The sequence below is a fragment of the Akebia trifoliata genome, unplaced genomic scaffold (genome assembly GCF_017979445.1).
Source record: "Akebia trifoliata isolate Shusen 1 unplaced genomic scaffold, ASM1797944v1 Contig00799, whole genome shotgun sequence".
In the NCBI taxonomy this organism is placed as follows: Eukaryota; Viridiplantae; Streptophyta; class Magnoliopsida; order Ranunculales; family Lardizabalaceae; genus Akebia; species Akebia trifoliata.
This window is the reverse complement of record NW_028237219.1, coordinates 1-14,585: the sequence shown is the minus strand read 5'-3', so window position 1 is coordinate 14,585 and position 14,585 is coordinate 1. Positions and strand designations below refer to the sequence as shown.

The 14,585-nt window shown below is 34.2% G+C and overlaps 1 protein-coding gene across 1 annotated transcript; it reads right to left on the bottom strand.

Moving 5' to 3' along the window:
• Positions 1-1,835: 1,835 nt before the first annotated feature.
• On the bottom strand, positions 1,836-14,583 carry LOC147381049 (mannosyl-oligosaccharide 1,2-alpha-mannosidase MNS1-like). Its single transcript, XM_086430915.1, has 8 exons — positions 14,452-14,583; positions 13,056-13,180; positions 7,247-7,312; positions 6,294-6,402; positions 6,098-6,196; positions 4,637-4,717; positions 4,166-4,336; positions 1,836-2,518 (listed from the first exon to the last, which is right to left on the bottom strand). The coding sequence occupies exons 1-8, from the start codon at positions 14,581-14,583 to the stop codon at positions 2,270-2,272; spliced, it is 1,032 nt and encodes a 343-aa protein (XP_086287041.1). The 3' UTR covers positions 1,836-2,269.
• Between the last annotated feature and the right edge of the window lie 2 nt (positions 14,584-14,585).

Below are 14,585 nucleotides of genomic sequence, written 5' to 3'. Positions count from 1 at the left end.
TTTTGGAATGGGCTGATTTTTGGTGAGGATGATCTCCACGGTGAGGAGATCATCATCATAAAAAACCAGCCCATTCCAAAACTTCTAACCCCATCAAAAATGGTTTACAAAAAATAGACGGTCTATGATTTTTTAACTTATAAACATGGGGCTAGAAGTTTTGGAATGGGCTGATTTTTGGTGAGGATGATCTCCTCACTGTAGAGATCATCCTCACCAAAAATCAGCCCATTCCAAAACCTCTAACCTATGTTTTGAAAAATATTTTGCCAAAATGTTTGTTGCTGAACATTTCCCTATATATATATATATATATATATATATATATATATATATATATATATGGATTAGGATCTGTTTGGAATGGGCTGATTTTTTGTGAGGATGATCTCTACGGTGAAGAGATCATTCTTGCAAAAAATCAGCCTGTTACGAAACTTCTAGCCCCATGTTTACAAGTTGAAAAATTTTAGACCGTTCAATTTTAGTAAATCACTTTTGATGGGGTTAGAAGTTTTGGAATATAATGATTTTTTGCAATGATGATCCCCTCACCACAGAGATCATCCTCACAAAAAATCAGCCCATTCCAAACCTTTTTAACATATAAGACAAAAACGTTGTAACTTTATGAGTAGCTTTATGTGTCTACGGAACCCGACCCATATATATATATATATAATAAAACGTTGGATTGACAAAATGATAGTCAAAGTTTTGTATTATATAAATTAAAATTTTTAAAATGAGTTGATTTTTTGTGATAATAATTTTTATGATGAGGAGATTATCCTTAAAAAAAGAAAAGAAAACGTCCATTATGGAACTCCTGACCCCATCAAAAGTGGTTTCAAATTAACAATAAAATTTGTTGGTCCACAATTCTTCATTTTATAAACTGGGATTAGAAGTTTTTTAATGGATTGATTCTTTAGGATAGTGTTCTCCTCATCATAGAGATTATCCTCACAAAAAATCAGCTAATTCCAAAACTTTTAGCACATATAAAACAATACTTTTGCCATGATTTTGACTGTTGAATCTGACCCTATTTATATATAAGGCAGTAAATTTTGATTTCAGTGTCAATTATTTATTAATATGAAAATAAAATAAAATTATTCTGATATACTTTTACATGTTATCAAAATATTTTTATGAAATCTTACATTTTCATTTCCAAAATTCTATCTTTTGATTGAAATTTAATGGTCCTTAAAATTTCAACAGCTACATTTCATGTCAAATCTTTTGAAACTAAAATATTTGATAAATTTAATAGAAATATTTAAAAGTTTTAATGGTCTCTTGCAAGCAAATCAACTAATACATTCACTATGGTATATATAGTTAGTCTGGGCAGACCTTTATGATCATTGTTTACAACTCTAGAACCAAGAACTAAGGATGAAATAAAAGGAAAATGATGTGATGCAATTGTAGTAATATACTTAAAAAATACACCTGTTACCATAAGGAGATCTCAAACCCAAAGAAAGTTTTAAGATCTTAAAATTTTCTTAGCAGTTGAATTATTCTGGATGACCAAAAATAAGCAGATCTTGTAAACCAAATGAGACACCAACACCAAGGGGTTGGCCTAGTGGAAAGCCGACCCTTGAAGGGTAGGTCAAGTGTTTGAAACCATGCAGCAAAGAGAGCACCTACTTGCATGGAAAACAGAAGTGTCTAAGCGGGAGAATGTAATGGTCATGTTCATGCTAGGCGGGCTTGCAAGGTTTTTAACAAGTAAAAAATGAAGAAAAAAAGGGATCCATAGAGACTTTTAGATATAATGAAGAGATTCGATGTACTTTCTGCATCACGACCATCCCTTAATAAATAAGCCTCAAAACTTGAACACTGTGTCTTCATTAAGAAAATCAATTACAAGGTCTCTATAAAATACATGTCATTCACTACAAGAATTGAAGGGCGGGCTCACGGTAAAAACTGACATTTGTAAAGAAATAGAATATCAACTACTAATCTGCAATGTATGCTACTACGAATCCACTATTCCGCAACTGAAGTGTATCCATAGTCCCAGTCAATCTTTATGACTATCATCCCTACTCACTCATAAATAGGTAGATTATATATAGCCATATAATTTCCTGATGGAAATTGGCTTTTAGGCCCTCAATCCAGTTCAAGGAAGTGGTACTATTGAAACCTCTGGATATCTGATTAGCACCAGAAAATTTGAAAGACAATCGACGCCAGAACAAAATGTCAAAACCCAAAATATTAATGGGAGGATTGGAGCCTACTCATATCCCGATCGAACTTCCTTCCTGGCACGGATCCTGACGGGTGGTTTCTGTTGTGCATCTAATCCTCCAATATTCTTTTTATGGTCATGATGACCCGCAATTCTCAGAGGGTGAGCTTCTGTGTTGAATACCCACTCATCGAAAGAGATGACCGAGGAAGGTGAGAACATGAGGTAGAGATACTTCAGTGTCTCCGCAAGAAAGAAGCTTTGCATCATATTGTCTTTAACACCTGAGTTGACCTGAAGACAACAAAAATCAGCAGCGAATAACATAGGGCAGCACTTAGACAGCACTGCAATATATAATAACACTGACTGATTAGTTTTACCCCAAATAGATATGTATAATATAATGACAAAACTGTCCCAAAATCTTTAACGGAGGCCAATACAGTGAGAATAAATAACTGACCAAATAGAATTAAATATATATATAATATCCTTATTGGGTCAAAGGTGTGGCTTAAAATAGATGTGACAATAAGACAAGTCACAAGTTCTTCCTAAATGAGAAAACCATAATCGTGTGTATATCCATATATATATATATGGATTGCTTGGGCTTGAAAGGGTAAACGCATGTAGATCATGATTATGAAGAAATATACAAAATACAGCTTGTAGATACTTGAAACAATGGGTTATTTCATACAAAAAGAATAAACTACAAGGATCATATATATAAGGACCGCACGTCCACGTGGCACCAAAAAACCCAATGAGGTGCAAGGAGGGTTTAGAGCATAACATTTTAAACTTCTGCAAAAATTTAAGATATTTCTCACACCATTAATCAGCACATCTTAAATTTGAGAGTTCGTCAGGTATCCATTTTTTATGCTTTTGACCAAGCAAAAATAAGGTTTGTTTTTAAACCTAATCTAAACCATGAACTTTGGGTCAACGTGGCAAATCACGTGCCCCAAATGAGGACCTCAATCCACATAACCATGTTCCATGTATAGGATATATCATAATACGTTCTTTGCCACTAACAGGAACTAATTGGATGGTTAGGTTTAGTATATTTGAGATATATATAGGTTGGTGTTCCACCATCGATGGTGAGAGTATCACACCACACAATGGATGAGCATGCCCATTGATGGGACCTATCAAATCAATACGCCATCATGTACAGTAACACAAAAACAGCCATTGGTAGGGCAGTAGTATCATCAAAAGCCTGAGGTACTTCCTTGCATGGTTCAAAAATTCGTTTCGCAATGTTTCGTACGAAACATTTTGGAAATTTACTTTGTCAAGATGAAATAACCTTGAATTCGAAACATTTAAGGTTTCTATCATTTTCATTGAATTTTTTCTGATCTACGGAGAGATTTAAGAGAGAGATCTGAAAGAGAGAAATCTGGGGGAGAGATTTGTGGGAGATCAGGGGGAGAGATTTGCGGGAGATCTAGAGAGAGAGAGAGAGAGAGAGAGAGAGACATAGGGTGGGAGGGGTACCTGCTGGCTGTTGCTGCTTCCACCGTTTCTGCACTCTTCTCTAACATTTTAGATGAATGTCTTGATGTAGAAGACGAGTTATTTAAATTATAGAGCAGTCCCTCTGATATATATTCGATATATCCTTGTATTGTGGTAAATATTTGACATACCCTTGTGTTTTCAAATTGATGACATGCCCCTTTGACCATGGTCTCATGTGAAAGACTTTTTTAAATGTTTTGAATGTTTGGGGAATGTTTCGCAATGTTTCAAGATTGTTTTGGTTTTTCAGAAAATCGAAACATTGGATCGAAACGAATTTTAAACCATGCTTCCTTGAACATATGGAGAAATGTCTCTCGCTTGGTGAATGCCCATAATTTATAATGCAGTGTAACTTAATTGGAAGAGAACCAAAGCAGTTTGGGAGGTGCTTACATCCTTCAGTCCAACATATCCTGACTCTATACGGGAGTGCTTTTCAAATGCTTGGAATATGTTCCAACCCCACTCTTGGTATGTCTTGTTCCCTGTGAGACGCCATAAGTAAAAAAGTGATTCAATTGTCTCTGGCCTCAATATGTTCCACGATGTACCAACATTCATGTCCTGCGTTTTGTGTATAAAGCATGCAACCATCAGATCACGGTGTTATTGTTATTAGATAGAGATTATTTTTATTTTATTATGTTCATGTCCTTTTTAGTCTTTTCCTATTTATTATGTATCTCTATAAATAGGATTGAAAGAATAGAGAAAAAGATATATTTCTTAATTCTTTCAATCCTATTTATAGAGATGCATAATAAATAGGAAAAGACTAAGAAGGGCATGAGCGTAATAAAATAAAAATAATCTACATCAGATAACAGTTATCACATAACTAATATCAGAATGGAAGTATTTTACCTGTCCAGCATTAAAGAAATAGTTCTCTCCGGCTAACTTTGTTGGTGTTGACTGGTAGAAGTTATAACAAGTCCAAGCAAGCTACATTTAACCCAACAAAGAAGTCTAAGCTGAATAGCCAAAAAAACACGTACAAAGGACTAGACCATTGGAACCTAGATGATAAAATGCATTCTAGGTATTGTAGCATTTGTAATTCACTGAATGATTTATATTTTGCACCACAAAATAATGGTGGCACCAAGTTGACGAAAAAAATAAAAATTTGTTGTTGACCACGTAGTCTGCCCTACCTCAATATGTAACAATTCTTCTGTTTGGCAGGTTACCTAAAAGTTGACATTAGGAAGTTGTCAAAATATTTGGGACCCCAATAATTGAGAGGTGGGGGAAATAATGGGGTTTGTGGAAGGCAAAATATCTTTTCAAAGGGGGGAAGTGACTTCGACCAAAAGTACCTTAGAAAGTACCCCGGCTTACTTCCTATTAGTATTCACAACCCCTAGGTGTGCAGAGCTTCATTTAGATAGGTTCATTTGAGATTTTCATTAGAATGATTCAGGAGGAAATTGTAATTTTCATCTTATGAAATGGAAACTGATGCAAAACAAAAAAGATTGGAAACCTAGGGTTTAGATGCTTTAGACTAATGAATTCAGCATGGTTAGTAAAATGGTAATGGAAATTTGGGACAAATCAAGAGAATGTACAGGAGAGAGTCATTACGGCACATATGATTGTAGTGTGTCGAAAGGAACAACGAAAATTTTGTTTGCGTAAACAACTTGAATTTCGGGTAGGTAGGGCAAGTAGATAGATTTTGGGAGGATTGTTACGTAATGCCTCACCCCTTTTTTGGCAGTTTCCATAGCTATTTCATCAAAAAAGAATTTGCCTCTTCAGAGATTCATTGGTCATGGTACTTCAAATTTAGGAGAGGCCTTAATGGTTGTTATGCTTAACTTTTGCTTCCGCTATAAGCCTTGTGGTGAATTTGTCAACCATTTTCTCATTCATCGCGCTTTTGCTAGTTAGGTATGGTCCCACTTCTTACACATTAATACTCCATAGTGTTTTCCCTAATCTATTCTAAGGTTATTCAGAAGTCGACAAAACATAGACTTTCTTGCATAGAGATAGGATTTTGTGGGCTTTAACTCCTTTGCAGTAGGATGGGGAATCCAAAAAGATAAAAGAAAAAATAGCAGAATCGACGAAGGAAAGGAGCATCCTCTTCACAAAGATCATTACTAATTGAGGGCTTTTATTCGTTTAGTGTTAGATGCCGGCTTAAGCCCCTTTGTTATTTCCAAGTATGAAGTGGTCTTTTGAACCTCCTTTTATGTTTAAAAAAAAAAAAAAAATCTAATATCCATTAAAATAAAAAAAATAAAAAAGTTTTTATCAAGCCTTATTTATTGCCAACGTTATGCTAACTTTAATTTGAGGAGTACTAGATACCTCTTCTGCAAGTGATAGAAATTTCTCATGGTCTCCAGGGCCATAACCAAATGATCCTAAAGCCAGCATCCCTGGCGCAAAGCATGCTAATTCATCCATCTGCATACAATTAGAAAATTAAACAATTAAAATACCGTTTAAGAGCACAGATAAAACAGCTCCATAGAGGTACCTTTTTTGGTATTCAGAAAACTACCTTGTCGGATAGAGAATCTCCAGTCTTCTCACAGATGTATGTGAAGGATGATGGAGTGGTTCTCCGAATCAAGCTTTCAAGACCTTTCATTGAAGTTTCCCACATTTCTCTGTTTCAGATATCATAGGAACAAATCTTGTTATCAAGAAGTCTTTAAATTTTTATTCACTCATTTTTAATCAGAAAAGTAGAAGACTAAAGAAAAGGACAATTTAAACAACAAAAAGATGAAACATTTTAACTTTTTTAAAACTAAATGTCAATCATTAAATTTAGTGAACTAGATCTAAAAGAAGCATTACCAATCAAAAGAAAGAAAGTACCATAAACTTTTATTAAAAATGAAATTTCTTGTGAAATATCTTTCTGTTATATTTTCCCTTTTACATAGTCTATGGTTAAAGTTAGGGGTTGCAAGTGGGCTTTGAACATAGGATGTGGTCCACCATGTACAATAAATTCAAGATTTACTATAAATAGTAAAAACATCTACTATGTCTTTTGTATGGGTAAGCTGGACTTGAACCCATAACCTCAAATTTGCATTGTAATATGTCAACCAACTGATCTACAGATCCATGTCTGAAACAATAAAATAGTAAATCTTCTCTCTTCCCACTTGAATTTACTCTTCTATCTTGGAGAATACAATTTCTCTTCTCATCGAGCATGCCAAAATGTGATGCACCACCCTAATTTACAAATTCATGAAGCAATTACTAATAATTTGTTGTATGGCAAGGTTTCCTAATACAACAGAGATAACTAATAGAGCAACAAAATTAAGTTCATCACATTTTGTTGAAAATTAAAGCTTGAAGATTGTCTTAGCAATTGTCATGCTAGATATGACGCAAAAGTGATTTTCCATTAATCAAAAGAAATTTTGCAGATACTGACACATTATTTTCCAAAAAAGAAAAAAGGGCAATCAGGCAATCAAAGCTTCTTACCTATAATGCTTTACAGCTTCAGTTTTGTTCCCTTGTATCCACGCTTTAAGTAAATATTCATAAAAGCTGCAATGGTTAATCCTCAGAGTTAACCAAAATCAAAGTACAATAGGAGCACAATTATAGAAAGCAACTTCTCCAGTAAGAAGGCAAGAGTTAAGAATTATCTGGCACATAGAGATGTTAAAACTACAATCACTTTTTTCACTTTCCAAAAAGTGTGAAAATTAACAAATGAAAACATTACCAATTACTAACAGAACTTATATGGGAATTTTTTATTTTTTATGATAGATCAAGGGAAAGAAACAAGCAAAACAAAAGGAAGGTTGAGATGACAAACCAAGAAAAGAGGTTACAAAAAACTTCCTAACAAACTAAAAAGTTTTCAAAAAAGATCCCTCTAAACTCTTTGAAGATCTTACACCAAAAGAACAAGAAGCCCAGAATCACGAAGAAAATCTCTTGAATAGAACAGAAGGAGATGATCTCACACAACTAGAATTTGACGATGAACATTTCTTTAAAGAAATAATGAAGTCCCCAAGAATATATTTTGTCAGAGTTCATTATTTAAACATAAATCCAGAATAAACTTCAAAATAAGAAGGCTCCACCGAGATCAAGAAAAGTAGACTTGGACACAAAGGTAATATCCAAATTTTAAGAGGAAAAAAAAGAAAAGAATAAGCCAGAGTTCTGACAATAAATCTCCAATCATGATGAAAGGGAAGGAAATTGGTAGCAAGAAGAGGTGATAACCATTCTTAAGGGATCCAAGCCATGACACAGAATGTTTACAAATGGAAAGGAGAACAATCGTGGAAACTGATTCAAAGATTATTTTTTGAATCCTTAAGGATGGATTCTATCCCTGGACTGCTGATGGTTGAGCAAGAATATGTAAGGATCACTTGTCTAAAGAAGAATGGCAATAATGCATTTTCAGACTAAATAATTTGGTGGCAGATGGTTTGAAGAAATATTCATCAAGATCCAACAAATCCTTTGTGATGGACTCTCTTGCATCTCTACCATTTGAAGGTTTTTCTTCTGTTTGGGTGATGTAATTTAGGGGGTATGCCCCTGTATACATGTATCATGTTCCTTAAAAAGAAATCTTTGCTTGCTTAGTGGAAAATAAAAAAGAAGCAGGTATAAAAAATCCGGTAGTAAGTGAGAAAGTGTGTTTAAAACATATGAATTTATCAAAGGTGTACATCTGTTAATAGGACGAACTTAAAGTTTAACCAGAGCGTAGTGCTAGTAAGCAATGCCTCAAAGGTGTGGCACACATCAACTACCATTAAAGGCAAGAAAATTACCTTGCATCTTGCATTAAATTAGAATGTTCTGTCTTTTACAGCACTGTATTGGTAACAGCCTTTAAGGTGTGTAGCTTGCTAGCATTCCTTTTAACACGCAAACAAGGTTTAAAGTCTCAGTCTCGTTTAACATCCTACTAAGCTAGTGGAACGAGATTTTTTTTTTTTTTTTTTTTGGGGGGGGGAGTTCAAATGCATCATTCATCATCAAAACCTTATCCCAAAAGTTTGGGATCGGTACAAAACATCTGAAAATGCATTATACAAGCATATATTCAATACTTAATTAAGCAAAGAATGTGTTGCTTATCTTCTATGCATGTTACAAGTCACATACACTAATAGAATGAAGATTAGTTACTTATGGTTCTTCTATGAGATGATGCATATTGTAATGCCCCCTAAAAATTTATTAAGTGTCGAGGAATAAATTTTATGAAATTTGCTAATTATTAATCATAATTGTGATGAGATAGTCTTTTTTTAGTCAATCATGTATTGTTAGTTGGTTTAAAACTATCGACAAACATACTTTTGTGTGAGCCTGATTTAATGTTTAAGTTAGTTGATCCAAAAGGATATTTTAGAAGAATATTTATGAATATAAGGAGTTAATTCATGTTTATTTCTGTTAAACCTATTGAGAGAAATCGTCTCATAAAGTTGTTTGTCTCTTGACTTTTAATTTAGATGTGATCTCGTTAGGAAGTGAAAGTGAATAAAAAGTTGGACTAGTTGAATAAAGATTCTGGATGCCGAGTTCAGAAGCTAAGAATTGAATTTGATGAGATAGGAAACTTCCAATTTCTTAATTGTGGTCATAGATTTGTTTTAAAAATGTTTTTGTTTCAAAGTGAATTAGTTATTTCAAAATCTATGTTCAATATATGTATTTAGCACCAAAAAAAAAAAAAAAATCCACGCATATTAGATTAGAAGTTTGATATATCGTTGTTGTATTTACTGTATAGTAGATTTTATTGATGCACAAAAAGAATCTTGTAAAATGTTTTAATTGTAAAAGTGTTTCTTCTAGAATTGGTTTTGATTAAAAATAAATAATGTTTCTTATTATTAAACTAACTTGAATAATAGAGCATGGTTCTGAGCTAATCAAGCATAGTCTATGATTAATCAGAAACTATGATTAACCATTTAGTTTAGAAATAGAAATTTCGTTGTGGAAAAAAAGGGGATGTTCGAAAGCATTTTAGAATGAAAAATTATAACAATTTTTTCAATGATTTTAATTAACTGAGCATGAAAATTATTTGATGTTCGTGTATTTCATTGTGATTTCAAAAAATTGGTTTTATTCACTTTATAAAGGAAAACTAAAGTTCTGGATTGATGGGAAAAAATGATTTAAAACAGATTATAATTCGTTTATATTAAAATCACACTAGAGATGTGATAACTTGTGATGTTATTGAGAACTTGATTCTCATTGGAGTGTGTATATAGAGTGAGTACCCAGTGGTGAGATGTTTTGGCGTACACTGTGTAAGTCACGAAAGAGAGATATGTGAGACTGCTTTGATTAAATGATCGTGAAAGACACGAAAAAAAATAGTGAAAATGCTTTGGCTCATTGTTATGTAAGACACAAAAACAAAAGAAAAAAAAATGAAATGTATCAAACAATAAAAGAAAAGAAAGGTGTATCATGTTGAGTGATAAACAGGGTATTCAACTCACATACTTGACTATTATTTTTCGTTTAATGTTTTTGAAAAAGAGAAATGTTTTCTGTTTTCAAAAAGAAATTTTTTCATGTTTTGTAAGAAAAATGAAATTTTCAAGTTTTGAAAAAAAAAATGAAAATTTTATTTCTATAATATATTAGTGATCTATTAAAGAGATTGTGAAAGCCTACAAAGAATAATGTGTTGTGCCACTTCCGAAGTGACACGTTATTCTAGGATAATAGTTGCGATGTCTGATTTCTTGTGTAGTATGAGATGCATAAAAACTTAACATCACAACAGGAATCTGAGAGTTACCTTTCTATCTTTGATAGAGAACAAGATGTAAAGATAGTTGTATAAATGATAGAGTTTTACTAAAGATCACATGCACATTAGATTGACATAGACGAAGATGACTAGTCAATGATCATTAACAGTCTCAAATAGTCAGGAGAGAATGACCAACTTATTTGGCCCGTTTCTTAAGACCTTGGTCAACGGCCAACCTGAGCCGGAAAATCAACCACCCAAGTATGGCAAAAACTGTCTATATAATCAAGAACTAACGATGGGCTTCCACAATGGTAAAGTATTGGAGCAATTGTATCTTGACTGAGATGTGCACATCAGTCGTGACCCTCAACTCTTTATTATAGTATTTTGTCATTGTATGTTATATTACGGGTTGATGTTGTATGTTTCATATTTCAAGCTTATGGTAATGTTTTATTTCACAAATATGGAGATCTTTTAGATGGATTTATGTTTTAATAAACCTGCATTGTTTACAAATGTATTTGTGTGATTAATCTGCATATTAGGACTATGATTTAGAAATATACGTTTCCTGTTGGGTAACTCCCCTGATACTCACCCTACGTGCCAATATTTCTTTATGAGCTATATAAATATGGGAATTGAGAGTTAAAACTATTGTTTTTGTGTATGTATCGTATTTAGTTATGCTTTCGCTGCAGTATATTGTATCATTGTCAGAAATCATGGTATTTTATAAGATTATCATTGTATGAGAAAATTATCACACCTCGAGATTCTAACACTTAATCATGGGGATGTGTGTTAGGATTTTGGGACGTGACACATACTCCTGGGTATCATCTCGATTTCTTACCAGAAGGAAGCATCTCGGCAAAACCCATCGGAGACAAAATAAGACATTGAGTAAGAGGTCCCAAAACGAACGCAAAACAGAATTGAGATTCCAAACCGATACAGAACTACTAAGGCATCATAAGTGTAAGAGATTTTTTAGATCTCCGACTCCTTGAGATCCCTACTACAATTAATGCGATTCTCCAATCTTCTTCTTCGATGATCCTCTGAATTTTCGATCGTCTTCTCCGAAAAACCTTCCTTTTCTGGATCGTTTTTTTTCGTTGGCCTTTACCTGAAAAGACACTGGTGTGGTGCTAGCTAAGGAGCCTCCAATGATTAAGTTAGCACTTGATGAAAATTGTCGAGCAAGAAGGCAAAAAAGAATACTAGAATTGTGTGTGGCTTGTGCCTTAAGTTTAAGTGGGAGAAGCCTCTCTATTATAGAGTAGACTCTTTAATGGGAGTAGTAAATTCAATTGTAACCACTCACCCATGTTGCCAAGTATTTATGGTAATAAAAGCCCATGATGCTTTAATATTGAAGACCAACTCCTCATAATTCTTGTAACCTACATGAGGAGTGGTCTTAAATATGTAACTATTCTAACTCGGTGACTGTTCAGTTTCTCGAGTTGACTCAGTCGAGTTATGTATCTATAACTCTTTCGGGCACCGTAGGTGTTTTACCTTGGTGGTAGGGAATGTTATAATGACCTTTGTTAGTTTTATAGTTTTATGGGGACTAGTTATAATATTTTGTTATGTTGTTACTCAGGTAGTTTTACACAATTCCCTCAGTTTATCAATCTCCTTAAAGTAATTCCCAAAAGTAGGAATAGGAGTATCAACTACTAAGCAAGAGCAGGAGATGGAGAAATAATAGCATCAGCTATTAAGCAGGAGCAGGAATAGAAGAAGAAGTAATAACATATTTTACTAAGCAAGAGAAGGGGAAGAAGCAGTAGTAGCTACTACTGACAGAACTTGGTTGAATCACTTTAAGTGTTTGAGAAAAAGGTCGGCTCCCTTAGGGGACCGAACTTTGTTTGGATGTTATAATAAGGGATTAGTTCCTTAGCGGGGCCAAAACTCCTTCGGATGAAATAACAAGGGGTCTGCTCCTTGAGGAGGCCGAATCTCCTTTCAATGTAATAGCAAAGGGTCAGCTCCTTGAGGAAGCCGAACCTCCTTTGGGCGAAATAGTAAGAGGTCGGCTCTTTGAGGAGGTTGAACCTCCTTTAGATGAAAATAGTGAGGGGTCGACCATAGTAGCCAAACCACCTAGATGTAACAAGGAGAGGAGAGGGGAGAACAATAGAGGGGGGTCGGCCAAAGAGGCCGATCGGCTTATATTTTTGAACCGGGTTTACGAGTTGGATCGGATTAGAACAGATCCGATTGGAAGGGGATATTTTTTGTTCCTACAATAAGAATAAGGCCGTAAGCATGCCTTACCTCAGCTTCATGAGGCTCATAGTTCAATAAGCCAAACGTAAAAATCTCATAGGACTCGACTCTAACAAATGTTAGAATGCAAATCAAGTCAAACATTGCTTCCACTGAAAAGATATAAACATTTCTAGCATGACAGTCAACTAAGTTAAACATACTACTGTCAACGATAAGAGCCTCAGACACATCACAAGTTTGCATTCATCATAGCCACAATAGAAAAGATACCTATCACCCATGGCACCAAAGGTGATTGTTGAGTATGATGTTGTTCCTGAATGAGGATTAATATAGATTGGAAGCAACCCATCAGCAGGATAGTTTTTATGAAGCTCTGTGATAACATTCTCCACCTGAAACATAGGTATCAAAACCATTCCGCTTAGTAGAAGCAAATTGATAGGGAGCTCAGACAAGAAACAATTCGATGAATTTAATTTCTAATAAGAAAAAACAGAACAGATATCTAACATTATTTCACCATTGTGTGTGAGTGTGTTACAGTATAAAGCAAGCCTTTCAAATAAATCATAACAAGAAAAAAATATTTGATTGTCACTAATGAACAGTAACGATGTTGAATTACCATTGTAATGATAAAGATGATCGAAGAAATATCCTTAAATTATTTGGAAAGTGGTATGGTCCCAAGGAGAAAGGCAACTTAGACTTCAGATCTTAGAGATTAAAGAATAAAGCTTAGTTAGACAAGTGGTCATGTTGGATCAAGAAGGAACGAAAAGTTCATAAAGAATATTTATTGAAAGTATTTATAATACTTGGAACTTAGCATAGCAACAAGGTGAATTCTTCACATGGTGATGGCAATTGAAAAAGCATTTTCAAAATTTAAGGATAACCACAAAGTTGTTTGGTTGAAATTCCACACAAGAGAAAGAGCGAGAATTTGGAAATATCTTTGGTGGGATAACTCTAAACTTCATTTGAATTTCTTGACAATTCTTTTGACAAGTGAATTTCTTGACACAGATGGTGACACAAAGAGAGACTTCAATCATTAATTGCTATGGGGTGATCCAATGCTGTGTTTTTGGGACATGTCTTTCAGAAGGCTCTGGAACAATTATAAAAAAAAAAAAAAAAGAGGAGGCTGTGGAATGATTGAAAGTTGGAGAACTTTTGGAAGAGATTAAGGTTTTCCGTAACACGGATGATAGGCATGTAAGGAAGTGGGAATCTAGGGTAAGAATTTCTGATTTGCACTTTTATTTTCATTCTCTAGGCATTAATCTACCTTCCTTTCCAGCTAGATTTATGAGGAAAAATCCGGACCACTCTAAAGTTGTATCAAATCACGCCCAACATCTTGTTCGTCTAGATTGTATTTTTTATGGACTTTTCCCTTTAATACAAATACTTTCCAAAGATAAAGTTGACACCTACATTTGCTTCTAGCATAAAGCAAGAAGTGGGACAGTTAGTTGCCTTCTCCCTTTATTAGGATTACTTGTTTCAGGGTTTGTTTTTGATAAGCATAAATCTTACTAAAAATTAAGAAAACCAAAGAAACTGAAGAGAGGTTGGGAGGGCTTTTACAATAAGATCCTACATGAATTTAAAATCCTCAAGTAGGTGGCCAAAAATAAGTATAATTTGGATTTACCTTTTGCTGGTACTTTGGGTCACCAGTCCTCTGAGATAGAGCAATAAATTCCAGCTGCTCTGTGGCAGAATCTGCCAAGATACTGTCACCCTGCAGACAGTGAAAAGTATGAACTGAGAAAAACAAATGCATCA

Bases quoted from the DNA above. Each gene is read 5' to 3' on its own strand.
- LOC147381049 (XM_086430915.1), bottom strand. From the start codon at position 14,583: ATGCATTTGTTTTTCTCAGTTCATACTTTTCACTGTCTGCAGGGTGAC. The intron at 6,197-6,293 runs GTAGTTTTCTGA...AATTGTATGCAG, and splicing joins GAGATTCTCTATCCGACAAG to ATGGATGAATTAGCATGCTT. The intron at 4,337-4,636 runs GTAAAATACTTC...CACAAAACGCAG, and splicing joins ATTTCTTTAATGCTGGACAG to GACATGAATGTTGGTACATC.